Source organism: Ciconia boyciana, chromosome 19 (genome assembly GCF_034638445.1).
Source record: "Ciconia boyciana chromosome 19, ASM3463844v1, whole genome shotgun sequence".
Taxonomy (NCBI): Eukaryota; Metazoa; Chordata; class Aves; order Ciconiiformes; family Ciconiidae; genus Ciconia; species Ciconia boyciana.
The window spans coordinates 5,364,669-5,378,724 of record NC_132952.1 but is presented as its reverse complement, the minus strand read 5'-3'; the positions used below and the strand labels follow the sequence as shown (position 1 = coordinate 5,378,724).

The 14,056-nt window shown below is 46.5% G+C and overlaps 1 protein-coding gene and 1 long non-coding RNA gene across 11 annotated transcripts in view; one reads left to right on the top strand and one right to left on the bottom strand.

Moving 5' to 3' along the window:
• The window catches only part of SAMD11 (sterile alpha motif domain containing 11), a 192,805-nt gene that overhangs the window by 129,675 nt on the left and 49,074 nt on the right, over nucleotides 1-14,056 (bottom strand). For 4 of the 10 annotated variants that reach the window (XM_072883837.1, XM_072883829.1, XM_072883836.1 and 1 more), the window contains 3 exons: nucleotides 2,330-2,372; nucleotides 1,530-1,603; nucleotides 363-1,162 (listed from right to left, as the gene is read on the bottom strand). In XM_072883837.1, coding sequence (XP_072739938.1) covers nucleotides 363-1,149 — 787 coding nt within the window. In that variant the 5' untranslated portion in view covers nucleotides 1,150-1,162; nucleotides 1,530-1,603; nucleotides 2,330-2,372. Of the gene's footprint in view, nucleotides 1-362; nucleotides 1,166-1,529; nucleotides 1,898-2,329; nucleotides 2,373-8,566; nucleotides 8,663-14,056 lie in introns of those variants that run through there. The other 6 variants (XM_072883832.1, XM_072883831.1, XM_072883835.1 and 3 more) reach the window with 6 other exon arrangements.
• Nucleotides 211-5,996, top strand: LOC140661536 (uncharacterized). The gene is made up of 3 exons (XR_012045803.1): nucleotides 211-600; nucleotides 3,634-4,062; nucleotides 5,792-5,996. It is a non-coding gene; the product is annotated as an uncharacterized lncRNA (long non-coding RNA).

Below are 14,056 nucleotides of genomic sequence, written 5' to 3'. Positions count from 1 at the left end.
CGCAATTTGCCTGGTGTTTAAACCTCCGCCCGCGCGAAATGAAACTTCTCTCCAGAAGAGAGGAGCCCCCCGTGTTCCCCCCACCCCCTCCCACCCCAAAGCAACTGTTCCCAAATCGCTCGGAAAACTTCGCCGCGCTCCGGTACCGGGGATCCGGTAGAGAGGGACCGGGGGCGCGCGGGGAGGGGGGCACGGCCGCAGGGGATCAGGTCCTGAGCTCTCCCCCGCGCGAATGCTAATAGGCAGTAAGCCTCCCCCTCGGATCCCGCTCCCAAAGCATGGGGGCGAGAGGGAGGATGCCAAGGAAGAGCAGAGCAGCGTGGGGACCCCGGCACAAGCCGGGCGGGGAGCAGCGCCTTTACCTTTGTGCCTGATGCTGCGCTTCCAGTCCTTGGCCGTCTCCCTGCCGCTGACGAACTGGAACTCGTTGGGGGTGAGCCACTCTCCCCGGTACCGGATAGAGGGTCCTTTGCTCCCCTGGCACAACTTATTGATGTAGAGCAGCGCCTTGTTCTCCCCGCACTCCACCTCGATGCAAGGCTCCCCGTTGTCAAAGAAGGGCTGGAAATCCGGGATGGAGGAAAACCTCTCCAGCATCAGGTCCTCGGGGAGGTGGTGGGGGTGGTGGGGGTGGGGGTGGGGGGTCTCGTGGAAGCCCAGGTACGCGCGGTGGGCAAAGATCTGGTCGTAAGCCGGCGGGTGCGGGGTTACCACCGGAATGGCAGCGGCGGCCAGAGGGGCGAGATAGTCAGGTAAGGTTTCCATGGGCTGGTTAAAGGCTGCCAGGGCCATCTCTTCCCTGTCAAGTCGCTCCTTCTTGATCGCAGGCATGGTGCTGCTGCGCTCCCCGTGCGCCCTCGTCTCTCCAAAGCACAGTGGCTCTAATGTCTCCGGTTCAACTTGCCCCCGCTCTGGCTGGAGTTTGGATGAAATGCGCCAGCAGCAGCAGCAGCAGCAACACAAGCACCTTTGGCGCTCGGGTGCCGGAGGTGGCTGGTATCCCCCGGAGCAGCCCGCTAACAAATCTCCTGGGCTGGCTCCCCAGCAGAGCTGTCTGGGATCCCTCTCCCACGGAGAGGCTAATGTACCGTAGACCCGGGAGCTGCTGTGTGGCTCGCAGATCTGCCCCTCCGGACTAATACCTGACATCTCGGAGAGGTCTCTGCTGCCGTAGACATTATTTTGGTTTAAAAAAAAAAAAAAAAAAAAAAAAAAAGCTTATTGATTCCCCTAGATCGACCCACCTTCTCACCAGGCTGGAGGGTTCCCCGCCGCCCACCCGGCCCCCTTTCGCCCTCCCCCCCTTCCTTTAAACTGACACCTGGTTTATTTATTTATATGCAATAATTAAAATTAAACGCGGCGCCCCCGCCGCCACTCCGCGATCCCCTCCCCTCCCTCCCCTCCTCCGCCGGCGCCCGCCGGGCGCAGGGAGGACGAAGCCGGCGGTGGGGGCCGGCTCCCCCGGCTCTGCCGCGGGGCTCCAGCCACCCGGGCGGAGAAGTTTCCCGGGGGCCGCCCACCTTCACCTGCAAAGTGCAGACTCGCCCCGCTCCCACCGAAGGCTTTGTGATCACTGCGAGTTGGTATTTAATTTCCACTCCTGCACAAAATTTTGAAAAACATGCCATTACGTTACATGCATCTACGTGTATATATATATATATATACGCACAGAGACACACAGACATATACATTTATATCCCCGCGAGCTCGTGCCACGGCACGGTCCCCGCTGCCCTACGCCGCTGCCCCCAGACCCTAACGCCTGGCTATGGTGGGCTGCGGGGCCGGGCTCCCCTCCGAGCCGGGACAGACATGTATTGATCTGCGCTCAGAAGTCACAGTGTAGTTCAGAGACTCTGACCAAACAAGATTTCCCTCCGCCGCCGCCGCCGCCGCTTCTCCAACTTGGCCCATTTAAACAGCAGAGCCGCTCGCAAGCGCCGCGCCGGCGGCGGGAGAGGGGGTGAGCGACGGACGGCGCGGCCAGCGCCGCGGCCGCGCCAGGAGCCGCCAGCCCGGCGGGGCGAACCGGGCACCCAGCCGGGCGGGTGCGCTCCCACGCAGGAACCTGCCGCTCGCTCTCCTCGGCAGGCTCCTGGTGTGACCAGCTATACCTTGAGAAGGCAGGCGAGAGCCTTCTCCTTTCCCGTGTAGGGATGCAGCAAGACGTAGGAGACACGGTATAAATTTGTTTTCCATTACGAGCTGCGGCAGACGTGGCACAAGGTCCATGCGAAACTGCCCCGAGAGGACAACGCGGCCCAAAATTAGGTTGCGCGGTTCTTACGGAGATTTGTCGCATCAACAAGATGGAGTTCCCTACCTTTGGATGCTAAGTAGAATCGACTGTGCAAGAAGAATCCTACCTAGAAGGGAAATAAAAATAAATTATCCCCTTAAACACAGTACAAGAAATATGCCCCACAAGTCTTACAAGGTGACAGAACAGAGAGAGTTCTGTATGAGTTCTGTCTTAGAGTTCCCAGAACAACAACAAAAAGTTCTTAGCTTTGTCCCAAGGTGCGCCTCTTACTACTTGCTTTGTTGCAGGGGGAGGTGGTGGCAAGTTGAACTTGCCTTCCAGACAGCGAGAAATGGATTTGCTGTTGTGACAATCAGCCATTGACAGAGTTAGCAGGGTAGTTTCTGAGCAATAATAGCCCCTGCCACTTCAGCACCATCTCTCAGACGACCTCAGAGCGTTCTGGAGAAGGAGAAAGAACACCACCTCCTAGCACCTTTTTGAGGAAGCTGCTTTTAGCTTCATTTTACTGGTGGAGAAATTGAAGCGTAAAGAGGCCGAGATCCAGAACATGAGCGCTGTACTCACGCGGGGGTTATGCAGCTACTTGGTCCCACGATGAGCAAATACAGGCTAATACAGGTGACGAGTTCACACTTGTGCACCAAGTGATTTGCCTGAGATGCTGAAGGTCTTACTTTCTGCCCCCTTTAGCTCTCAGCTGATAAGTACCCTTCTCTACAAAAAGTCCACTAATGGACCACTAGCTATTGCTTCATACCAGGAAAGGCGGAGGAAACTGCCTCTCTGGGGTTCAGCAGATCTGGGAATGGAATCTAAGCCCCAAACCTCAGTTTTTTCTTGACACTACTTGACCACGATCCTTGTTTCTTGCCTGTTTATTCTCAAGAAATGCAAGGTCTGGGAGCCATCCTTGCTTCTTGCTCTAATGAAGGAGGCAGATATACATACCCATCAAACCCTCTCATTTAGGCTTTCAGGCTTAGGCTCTTATTCTTAATGCTTCTGATTGCTCAAGATGACAGGGGAAAAATCACTTTCTATTATCACCTAATGAACCAAGGAAAATGCTTGGAAGAGGCTCTGTGAGACACAGGCTTTCTCTGTGAAAGTGTGTAAGAGGATTCTGGATGGAGGTCAGGTGAGAAGGCCATACAGTGAGAACTGTTCACTCGCACACACCCAGAAAACCTTCGTGCCTGGCACGAAAAACTGCACTGTGCTCTCTGCAAAGGCTTGAGAACTACTTCAGACTTCCTTTGACTCCATCTTCTTTGTAACTTGGGGACTGACTTCTTTTCACTTTTTACAGGGGAGTATTTTACAGGGGTATTTTTTCTCAAAGCCGCGTTTCTTTTTTACAGCCATAAGGATTACTACTCTTCTTCCACCTCCATTCCTACTGGCAGCTTCACCTCCAAGTGTAGAGAGAGCTTGGCCGCAGCCTTCTCCAAAAACAAGTCTCCATGCTTCCTCCAGGAGGGGTTACAGCAGGGTAGAACAAGAATGGCCTTCATCCCCCAGGAACAAATCCTTCTGTGGTACTTCTAGACTTCTCAGATCTCCATGGTTTGGATGCACACTGAAATCTCCTAACAGCACCCTGCATTACCCTCCAGCCTGCCCCTATCAAACAGCTGTAATGAGACCTTTCCTAACCCAGAGAACTTTGATTTACCTTCTGTTTTAAAGGAAAAGGTGACTTGCCATGGGGTTTTCCCACTGCATGCCAGCTCAGTTGCTTTTTATCTCTGAAGAAACTGGGCTCAAATCTGGACATAATCATAAGTGAGGTGAATATGCTGAGTCTTCATTCTAGAAGGGCAGAATCTACTTGGCTGTGCTTCATTCCTGGCAAAAACAGGCACTTGATGCCGGTCATGACATAGGTGCACTAGCCAAGCCGTGTAGAGGTCCAGCACTGGAAGAGAAAGGCCTCATGATGGTGTCTCAATATGAGGTGCACAGCTTGGACCAGGCAGGGTTTCTCACACACACATAAGGTGTTCTGGCAGAACTCAGTGAAGTTTGGGGGATTCAAGAGGCACAAGTTCAGGCTGATCAGATCAGTCTCTTACAAGCACTAAAAGATACTAACAAGTCCTCCCTACCCCTCCCCACTGTAATAAAGAACAAGAGCTCTGTCTGGATGTCTGAGCTCAACAGCAGGAGTCTGAAGTTGTTCAGCTCCAGTCTCTTAACAGTAGAGCTTTCAGGATTAGTGTAAACAGATTCACCACTGGAGAGCAGCTCAGAAAGATCTAAGCAAATCCATGCACACATGGTTAGAGAGAGAACCAGGTACGCTTTGCAACTTCCACACTGAGGAACTGGAACATGTTGTCAAGTCTGGGGGCATGAATCACCATGTCTTTTTGTTGTGTGTTTCCATGGCACCTAGCAAAGTGAAAGCATGATTCTTAATTTGCTCACAGAGGCACTACCACAGTGAACATAGTATATAGTGATCATTTTCCAACATTTAGCTCCCCACCTCTGGAATACATCATGTTGGATTGAAACAAAACCTGGATCTTTTATTCCTCTCAGGTCAAATGTGTCAACTGCAAAGAGCTAGCTGTGCTGTAAAGCATTTTACAAGAAGAGATGGTGCTTCAAGCACAGGTCTGAAAGTTAAGAGATAAGGATTTTCCTCCTTATTCTATCACCAGTTTCATGGACAAATTACTTATCCTGGATATGCCTCCATTATTCTACCCATAAAAGGAGGGAAAACTTCCTAAATTCGTTATTTACATGTATGACAGTAAACCTCTGAGTTTCTAACTGAGATCAAAGGTCCTTTGTGCTAAGTGTTTTAAAAACTCATTGCAGATGCAGGCCCTGCCCCTTTACAGGAAAGACAGGTTGAGGCTGGGAGGAGAAAGACACCCAAGTACATGCAAAATGACCAGCCTGAGTTCACAAACTACTCCAGAGCTTCTGTCTTTGCAGGATTCCAGCACAGACACCATACGTGCCATCTCTGGCACCATTATGCCTCTGCCTAAGCTGAGCTAAATGGACAGATACAACGTTCTGTCAGCACAGCTCCATCTATAGCACTGGTCTTGCTGGCCTTGTCGTAGCGGGTCTGTAGCATCAGTTTCTCACAGTCCAAAACTAACTATGCCAGCAAAGTTCTGTCCTGTCCACCAGAAGAGCTTAGATAATAAAACAGGTCTTTCAACAATCGGTGTAGTATCCACTGAACCATGTTGTTTCCCCCAAAGCAGTTGGGCTGCTTACCGTTTAAGACTGCAAGTTCACAGCCCTCCCCACTTCCCTATCTTTCCACAGAATTACCCTGACCCTATCACACCAGTGGCGGAAAGCAACAACTCTGTCCCTACCAAATTGCTGAGCCTACCAAAAGACAGGGAAGGAGACCAAACAGCCACACCACCACCTCCTGAGCCAGCCAGATTCATGCCTTCCCCAGTCTTCTTTCACAGCCTCACAGGACATGAAGGCTGTCTAACAGCCAGGATTCACTGCTTTTTGTCTTTTATTCCTTGCCAGGTGTAGCCCAGCTCTGTGCTCACTGCATGTGAACAGCCAGCCATGCTGCCAGAGTCATGCTCAGCGGGATCAGTATCGGAGGTAATAGTAGCCTCAGGCCAGACTGCTTCATTATGAGAGATATTTTGACAGCCCAGCAGCAAGAGCAACAGCAGGGAGGGCACAGGTGGGTATTCAGGGGAGGAGGGTTGGGAAGGAGGACACTGGAAAGGGCTTTGCCTCTGAAAAAATGCTTTCTCAGGAACTGCTGGGCCGTACCCTTTTTAATCCCACTGATACAGAACACTGCCTTTTACACCAATTTATTGGCGTGAAAAAGGAGCACCATGGAACTCAGAGTTTTTCTGTCTTTCTTGGAAGTAGCATCACGGTAGTATGAGCTTACACAACAAACCAGAGCTGCAAATTGCATATATCCCTACCTAATGCTTGCATTTTGTCTGCTTCCAAGAGAACAGCCTGGGACAGTCAATGGTGGTTCAAGGAACTCTCTTCTCATCAAACTATTTTCAGAAAATACCTCTTCCAAATCACCTTCTGTGCAAGTGCCCTGTATAGCTATGTGACCAGTCTAAGTGGATCAGTACTCAAAAAACTGCAGGAATTAAATGTCTGTTGGGGAGAAGTGACGGAAGTTTTATCTGGGGGGACGAGGACTCTTAATACTAAAGGAGCTGCTGCCTTCTTCTAAATAATGAATAACTTCCGTGCAGGGAACACATTTTCTGTTCTCTCTCTGACTTAGAATAGTGGTTATGCTGTGCTGCAGTCACCTGGCCTGGAGCTCAGAGACCTTTGTATGCTGCTACACATACTGCAGCAAGAGTCACCCTGCGACTGCCCCGGGAGGCTGGCTGTGCGCCGAGTCACCTTGGGGATGTGCTGTCAGAGGATATGGCACTGGAAAACCTATCAAATGATAGAAGGACCGATTCATCTCTCTCTCTTACTGGTTGAAGTTCAGGTATGTTGTGGTAACTTAGATCAGAATCAGCCTTGAGATCGCTACAACAAGAAGTTTAAATTAAAAGGGCACAATCCTATTTCCATAAAAAACACTGGCAAATTTTTACTGACTTCACACTTCAGTGTTCTAGTCCCCCATAACATAGCAAGAGATTGCCCTTCTCTGCAAAGGTTTTGGAAAACAAGTTTAGCGACACTCAAGTGATGCCTCCATGATGTAAAAAAAGCACTTACAGAAATCATCAATGGAATAAAGCCTTAAGTATCAAACCTGCTGTTATAGTAACCATTCTCTCTGACCCTTTACTTTTAAGGCAAGAGCTGCTTTCTTTGCAGTTCCAGCCGTTGGACAGCTTCCCTGTGCTTCTCTCTGCATTAACTATACTTCTTTGCGCATATTGCAATTAAAAATGCATCTTTCTCCCTTGTCTATTCCTCTCTCCCCAGAGGTTATTTATTGCTAATTTGTAACTATTGCGAAAGACTTGAGATACCAGAGTTGTAATGCAGAAGAAAGCCTCCACCAGTTTCTCTGTTTTTCTCCTAAAGCCTTTGTTTGTGCTACTCTACTCTGCTCCACTGCTAAGAAAAACTCACTGTATCAAAAGATGGTGAAATGATGGTCATGTTGTATTAATCTAAAGCTTGGCTGTGTCCCAACACTTGTAGATCACTCTTTGCTACTCCACTTCCCTAACTTTCTGCCTGCCTTCCCTCCTACAATCATAGTAAAAAGAGATACACTGAAAAAACAACTATCCAAGAACCTGGGTATGGCTGGAATTTAATCCTGGGTTAAAACAATTAAAAAATTAGTGACCATTGAAAAGAAGGTAACATTAGGTGTGCCATCCCAATGTCAAACAGTGCCATAAAAGAATCAGCCATGGGTCTCTCCCTTAATTCACAAGTGTATACAAACACGTGTGCACAAACAGAGCACTTTTTTTAGGTTAGGCAGATAACTTTGATAGCTAATCCTTTGGAAGTGATGTGTCAGAAGACTGTGGTGTAGTCAAGGTGTGACTGCTTTTAATACATGGTGGAAAGATCAAATTAAAGACTAGGTAGAACCTGCCTTGACCCATTTAGGAGGTGTTGAAGGACACACTACCTGAGCTGGCTTACAGCTTTCGAATACATTAATTAGAGCTAACACGTTCTAAAGTCTTTAAATCATTGGGCATCTCTGCAGACAGGTTTTGTATTGTTCTAATTCTCTTCCTTTCTAGAAACTGATGTAGTGTAGTCATTGCCCTAGTAATGATGGGATTAGCATACATCACCTCTCCACTAGTATAACTGCACCCCACTAGAGAGCTGTGCAAATTCCACTAGGAACGTTTCTGAACAATTATTGTTACAGTAATGTCAAACTTTATGTATAGATAGGCCTTAGTCTGGGCTATGTCTATACTGCAGTTTCAGATATGACTGCAACAAGTGTCCATCTGCCATAGCTAAACGTTACTAAATTAACACTGGTACTCTGAGAAGACATCACGTAGGAGCTCCATCAACACGGACCTATGTTTCCGTAGGGAATTCTCACTGAAGTTTGTGCTGCTGTGCTTTCTCTGCAATTGTTTCACGGACTATCTAGGTCAACGCCAGCGCAGGAAGGCAGTCGTAACTTCAGTGTCACTGTGACCAGAACTCTTACATGGTCTCTTCTACATGTACGTTGTATTTGAACAAAACATGCCCAAATACATACCTGCAAACAGTCACAGCCATAAGCAGAGTCTCCAGCGAACTCACAGAGACAAACGCACATGAACAACTTGGTACTCACTCCTCACTACTCACTTGTGCCTCCATCATTATGAATAAATGCTGGGTCCGGACCACATGAAGGCTTGTGTTGTTTGGGTTTGTTTTTCTTTTCTTTTAAATCTTACATTCCTAGAAAAAGAGACTCATTGAAGTAAACTTGTTGCCATGACTACACTGCAATAGAGTGCTTTAATTAAACAAAAACTTAGATAAGATATAAGAAAAGAATAACAAAAACAAAACAAAGGGAATTTCAAAAAATATGTAAACAGGCATTTACACATTTGAATCTTCTCATGGTGATTTGAGTTCCTTGGAAGAAGAGCAACTTTTCTGCTCCTTCCCTTGCGTTGCTTCATAGCAAATGCAGCATGCTTGTGGACAAGAGAAGCTGCCTGCTGCAACTAGTTAGCACCGAGTTTTATTTGCTTGTCAGACTTCCAAACTTGAACTTTTCTACATGTGGAGTCAGGCATTCCAACTACTATTTCTGCCTATTTTGCTTCACTATGTGACTGCAGCAATTCACCTCGTGACTCCAAACTCAGGCTCTTCATTCATAAAACAGAGAGAAAACATTCTCTGTAAAGCCGAGTTGGGAAGCACAACCCTTCAGGTGTTCACACTCCTCATTCATTTCTATCTCATACTACAGATTTCTGTAGCTCTGTTTTTCTCAAGTTCAGTAACTCAGTCACTGAGCAAAATCAAATAATTGTGAGCCATAACACATCACAAGCGGCAAATGCAGAAATGTCAGAGCAAGCAGTTTACAAGTTATTTTGATGCCTGATGCCTAAAATTGTTCATCTAAGCTCTTTGGCAAATACTTACAAATAACTATTTTGTTCACAGCAGGCGAAAAGGATTTTGTTTGTCATACATCTTCCTTGCCTTAGCCAAAACTAATCTGCATCCAGACATGGCACAAACTATTTTCACTCGCTCTTCACACTCAAAAGGCAGCATGCAAATAGATATATTGTCAGCACACGCTTGAAAAACTGCTCTGCACGCTGTGACAAAGTTTAAAGTTTTGCACCAAGAGGAAAGGATAAAAAGGCAGTTTGAACATTGTACTGTTCGCAAAAGCTATTCCTTTCATCTGTTGTCTGTAAGCACAGAGTTAGCCATAGCTGCGGATAAAATGATGGGAACAGCTACAGTCCCGTAGCAATTGACACCCACAGTAGCAGTGACAGCCTGGCACCAAGGGTCATCCATTGTTGGACACAGACACACAGAGATGCACGGGCATGTGCACTCAGAAAATAGATTCCGGGTAAACAAGAGAGCTAATTTTTCTCTGTTTTGTGCCCTGAGAAAGACAGGAAGAGCTAAAATATCAAACCTGAGGTTCTGTGCATATCAATTGGTAAGAGACACGCTGCTGAAATATTAGTTTGGCTTTATGGGAGCAGTCATCAGAATTTCAGTCACTAACATTTCAGCCATATGGTAACTTGCATCTCATCCGCAGCAGACTAACAGATGTGCCAACAGCTGAAGGGGCAAAAAGCTGGGTTCCAACACACATTTCATTTTTCACTACCCGGGGAAGACTTAGGAGGAAGTTGGGGCCAGTTACTGCAGCTGAGTAGTGGAGGAAAGAGATGTCTTTAAGTTCCTGTCTCCCCTTCTAAGTACATCAAGCATGCAGACATTTCTCACACGTGCTTTGCACCCAGAGCAATGCTGGCATCAGCCATAAACCCCTGCATATAGGTTGAGGCTGCACTGACCCTAAAATAAAAAAGCCTAATCCATTGGAAATATCCAGAAGACACTCAAGCCTATTACCACCCACCTGCTTGTAACTTTCCTTCAGTTTTTAAGGAGTCTGTCTCTGTGGTATGGTCTCTAATCACAATTGCAGCAAAACTGATTAGGATGCACATGGGAACATCATAGGAAACAAATATAAAATTGTCTTGACAAAGTAACTGAATGCATTTATAGGGACGGTATTGCTTTTAATTAGCCTTAATTTCCAAAGAATTATTACTTGCTCAAAAAAAAATCTTTATGGATCCATAAATTATTGAGTGCAAGATTCTCCCCCTCTCTCCTACTAATACCTGAGAGAGTAGACCTAGCATACCTCACCAGGGAATTTGCTGTATTTGACTGCAAGAATGCTCATTGTTCCAATGTATTTCGTGTTTTTGTTACTACAGAGATTGTATCAGTATCAGTGTTCTATATTACTACAAAGATTGTATCAGTTCTCACTGAGTGAATATGGAAATCGAGACCCAATCTGGATTAACCTTCAGACTACCACAGACACGTTGTGCTGCTTAGAAGTAACCTGTGTGTTTGTACACATGTGCACATAAACACACACACTGGCCATACACACCTAGGCAATTTCATACCTCATTCTAATCAGATTCGTAGTTTGCTTCTTGAAATACGGTGATGCAAACTAAGCCATTCATTTCTGTCTTTATAAAACAAATGTGGCCCTAATTAGCGTCAACCTGGAGAAGTCCAGGACATGGTGCAAACCCAGGTAAATAGACTTGCTTAGGGATGTTATATCCACATTATTCTGGGCTGAACCCCCCATTCTTTCTCCTCCCTTCCTCCCTCCCTCCGTTTCCTGGTCCCCATGGCTACTGCTCATAGTTTGCATACGCCCCAACCATTTGCTTCCACCCTCACAGAAGAAATGCCCCACGTCGTTGCTCTCGGGACATGTGGTGTGGTACAATAGGAGGAGGCTGTAGATTCCAGAAGTCATCAGGCCAACTCTGCAACAGCAACTTGGAGTCCCTTCTGAGACAGTTGACATCTGTCCAGATCCTTAATTCTACTGAGAGAAAAAGGGTTTTAAACTATTCCTTCATCACTAACAATACTGTATAAAACGGCTCTCTTTGAGACATTTCAAATCCCATGGCATCCCATTCTTCACCTTTTTTTTTTTTTTTTTTTTTAAAAGAGAAGTATGAAATGCCAGCAGGCCGAACATCCTCTGAGAACAGACTGAAACCTACCGAATCATCAACACCAAGGGGGTTTCTTTGGAGGAGGTCTCACCAAGTACAGGCATAGCCCAGTCCTGTTTATTGTGGTGGCAGGAAAACAAGCAAGCAAGCACACAGTTGAAACTAAGATACAGTTCTGTGCATGCCCCACACCTTTTTGCAAATATTTTAGACCTTTTCAGCAGTGTGGTTTTATCTTCACTTTGAGTTGACGGCAGCCACTGCTGCATGAAAGCTCCAAAATGGCTTCAGCAGCCAGAACGCCTGTATCAAGACAAAGCAGGGAGAGAGATCTGAATGACCTACTTGAAACAGCTTGTGCTCCAGTGCCCAGACATGAAGATTCACATCATCTAAGAAAACCTAAGAAAAAACATAAAACCAGTCCCAATCTCAGCTCCAAAAGCAATACACAACCTGCCCTTGATTATGGAGATTAGCACAGTAATGTGTCTGCTTAACTTCCAGCCACCCATATTTGAAATTCCTCAATATTTGCTTTCTGTCATATTTGTTGTGGAGCAGAGCTCATATCCAAGAAGTCAGGGAGTGTGGTACCCATAGTGCATTCACAGGCGCTGCAGTGTGAACCAGTTTTAGACTCCACCACTTGCCTCCTGAATTATAATTCAAGAGTGTGTGGCACAGGGTTGAGGGTTGCCCATCTCTGTTCCCTAGGGATATCAGCACTACCAGAGACGTCAGCTTCAGTACCCCTTGCTGAGGATTCTCCTGTGCATTTTAATCTTTATCTCAGGAGGCAAACACAACATTTTACAGAGGACAAAGACACTCCATCCCCTCTGTGCCCTTGTTCTACCTCATGGGTACATAGGGATGATGGGTCCCAGCCTCCTCCTCTATCAGCAGTCCTGGAAGGGGACACAGCTCCACGCAGGGCTCACGGTCAACAGCCAAGTAAGATCGACAAGAGCACGCATACCTGGGTGAATGCAGCTTTTTCTTCCATCTGGAGCTATAAGCCTTCATGACAAGCGTGTGACTGGGTGTTTTAATTCGTAAGGAGATCCTCAAGAGGTTGTTGCAGGGAGTAGCTGGCACATCCCATCTATCTATGTCACTACGGTATCTAGGCACTGTTATCTCATTTCAGATTATAGCCGATTATGGAAAACATTTCCTTAGAAAACTGCTGGTCCTTTAGTAACACTAATGCCCTCTTTTGTGACATTCTCCAGGACTGTTACAAGAGCCAGGGTTTGTCAGCACTAAGAAATTTACCACTAAAATTATAGAGCCATTTCATACTGCGTAACTCCCACTTGGGAAGCTTCTCTGAGAGAGGTACTTTTCTAATCTTATTTGTATTACTCAACTGGGGAAAGGCATTATTATTTGGAATAATAATAGAGATCATACTGTTCTACCTACAGTACTTCAACTACACTGATACTTTTGTAACTTTTTTCCAAGCAAACAGACCTTCTTTCTCAGTCCCTACCACCCCCCATTCTGCCAGTAGTGTGCCACAGCAGAAATTCTTCTGGAAGTACTGAAGAAACCTGCAGTGCAATGCAAGTCTGTAATCAGAGCTTCTGTGAGACCAGGTGTTTCAGGAGTGGATTTGTCTCCTCATGGAATAGACAGGAAAAATCCTCCCCAGCTGATCTCTGCTAATACCTTGATCTGTGGCCTATTAATGAGCAACTTATTGCAAAAGTCACATCTTTACATTTCAAGTTGTTTTACTTAGGTTGGATGTACTGTTCACGAAAAGATCTAGCTGCCAGAATCAGGCTTTCAACATGCATATTTGCAATGACAAATTCAAAATTCCCTTTCCATTGATGTTCTTGGAGCTGTCTTCAGACTTGCTGCTGCAGTAGCTACCACTAAACGCCACTAAAGCAGTAAATCCATCTATTGGAAATAGTCATACAGAACTGCAGCGATGAGACACAAACTTATTCCAATTAACTTATTCTAAGCAGGAGGAAACAAACATTCAGCTCTGTTCTCCATGAAACTTGAGTTAAAAAGGGTGGAACCTTAAGGATGTGTATGGTAAAGAAAAGGCCATTCAGGAGACAATACAAATAAACCCTAGCAATAACTCAACAGGGACAAGAAGGTGAATGGTGTCCCAAGCACTCCTTTAGCAAAGCGCTGAAAATACCTCTGGGATTGTCCGAGGTCCTTGATTCAATATGTCTTTCCATCAGCTGCCTAAAACATTCAGCAGTAACATCTGGAACCCCCATCCAATTATAAGATGAAATGCAGGAGGATCAAAGAGAGAGTTTCCCAGCTCTCATGAGAACAAGCTGGAGCGTGGGATAATTAGCAGCTTCTGACTGCTGCTAACCACCTCTCACTCGTTAGCATTTTTCCCCGGCCTTCCCACCTGCATGTGCAGTCCCCTTTGCCTCCAGAGTACCAAGGTCCCCTCCACGCGTGTCTCTTTTAACCTGCCTGTAACAATAGTTGTCCTGACACATCCTAGAAGTTTATAGCGGTCTCTTTTCTCCTCTCCCCAATAACCAGAGGCAAAGCCTTTTGGGACATATTT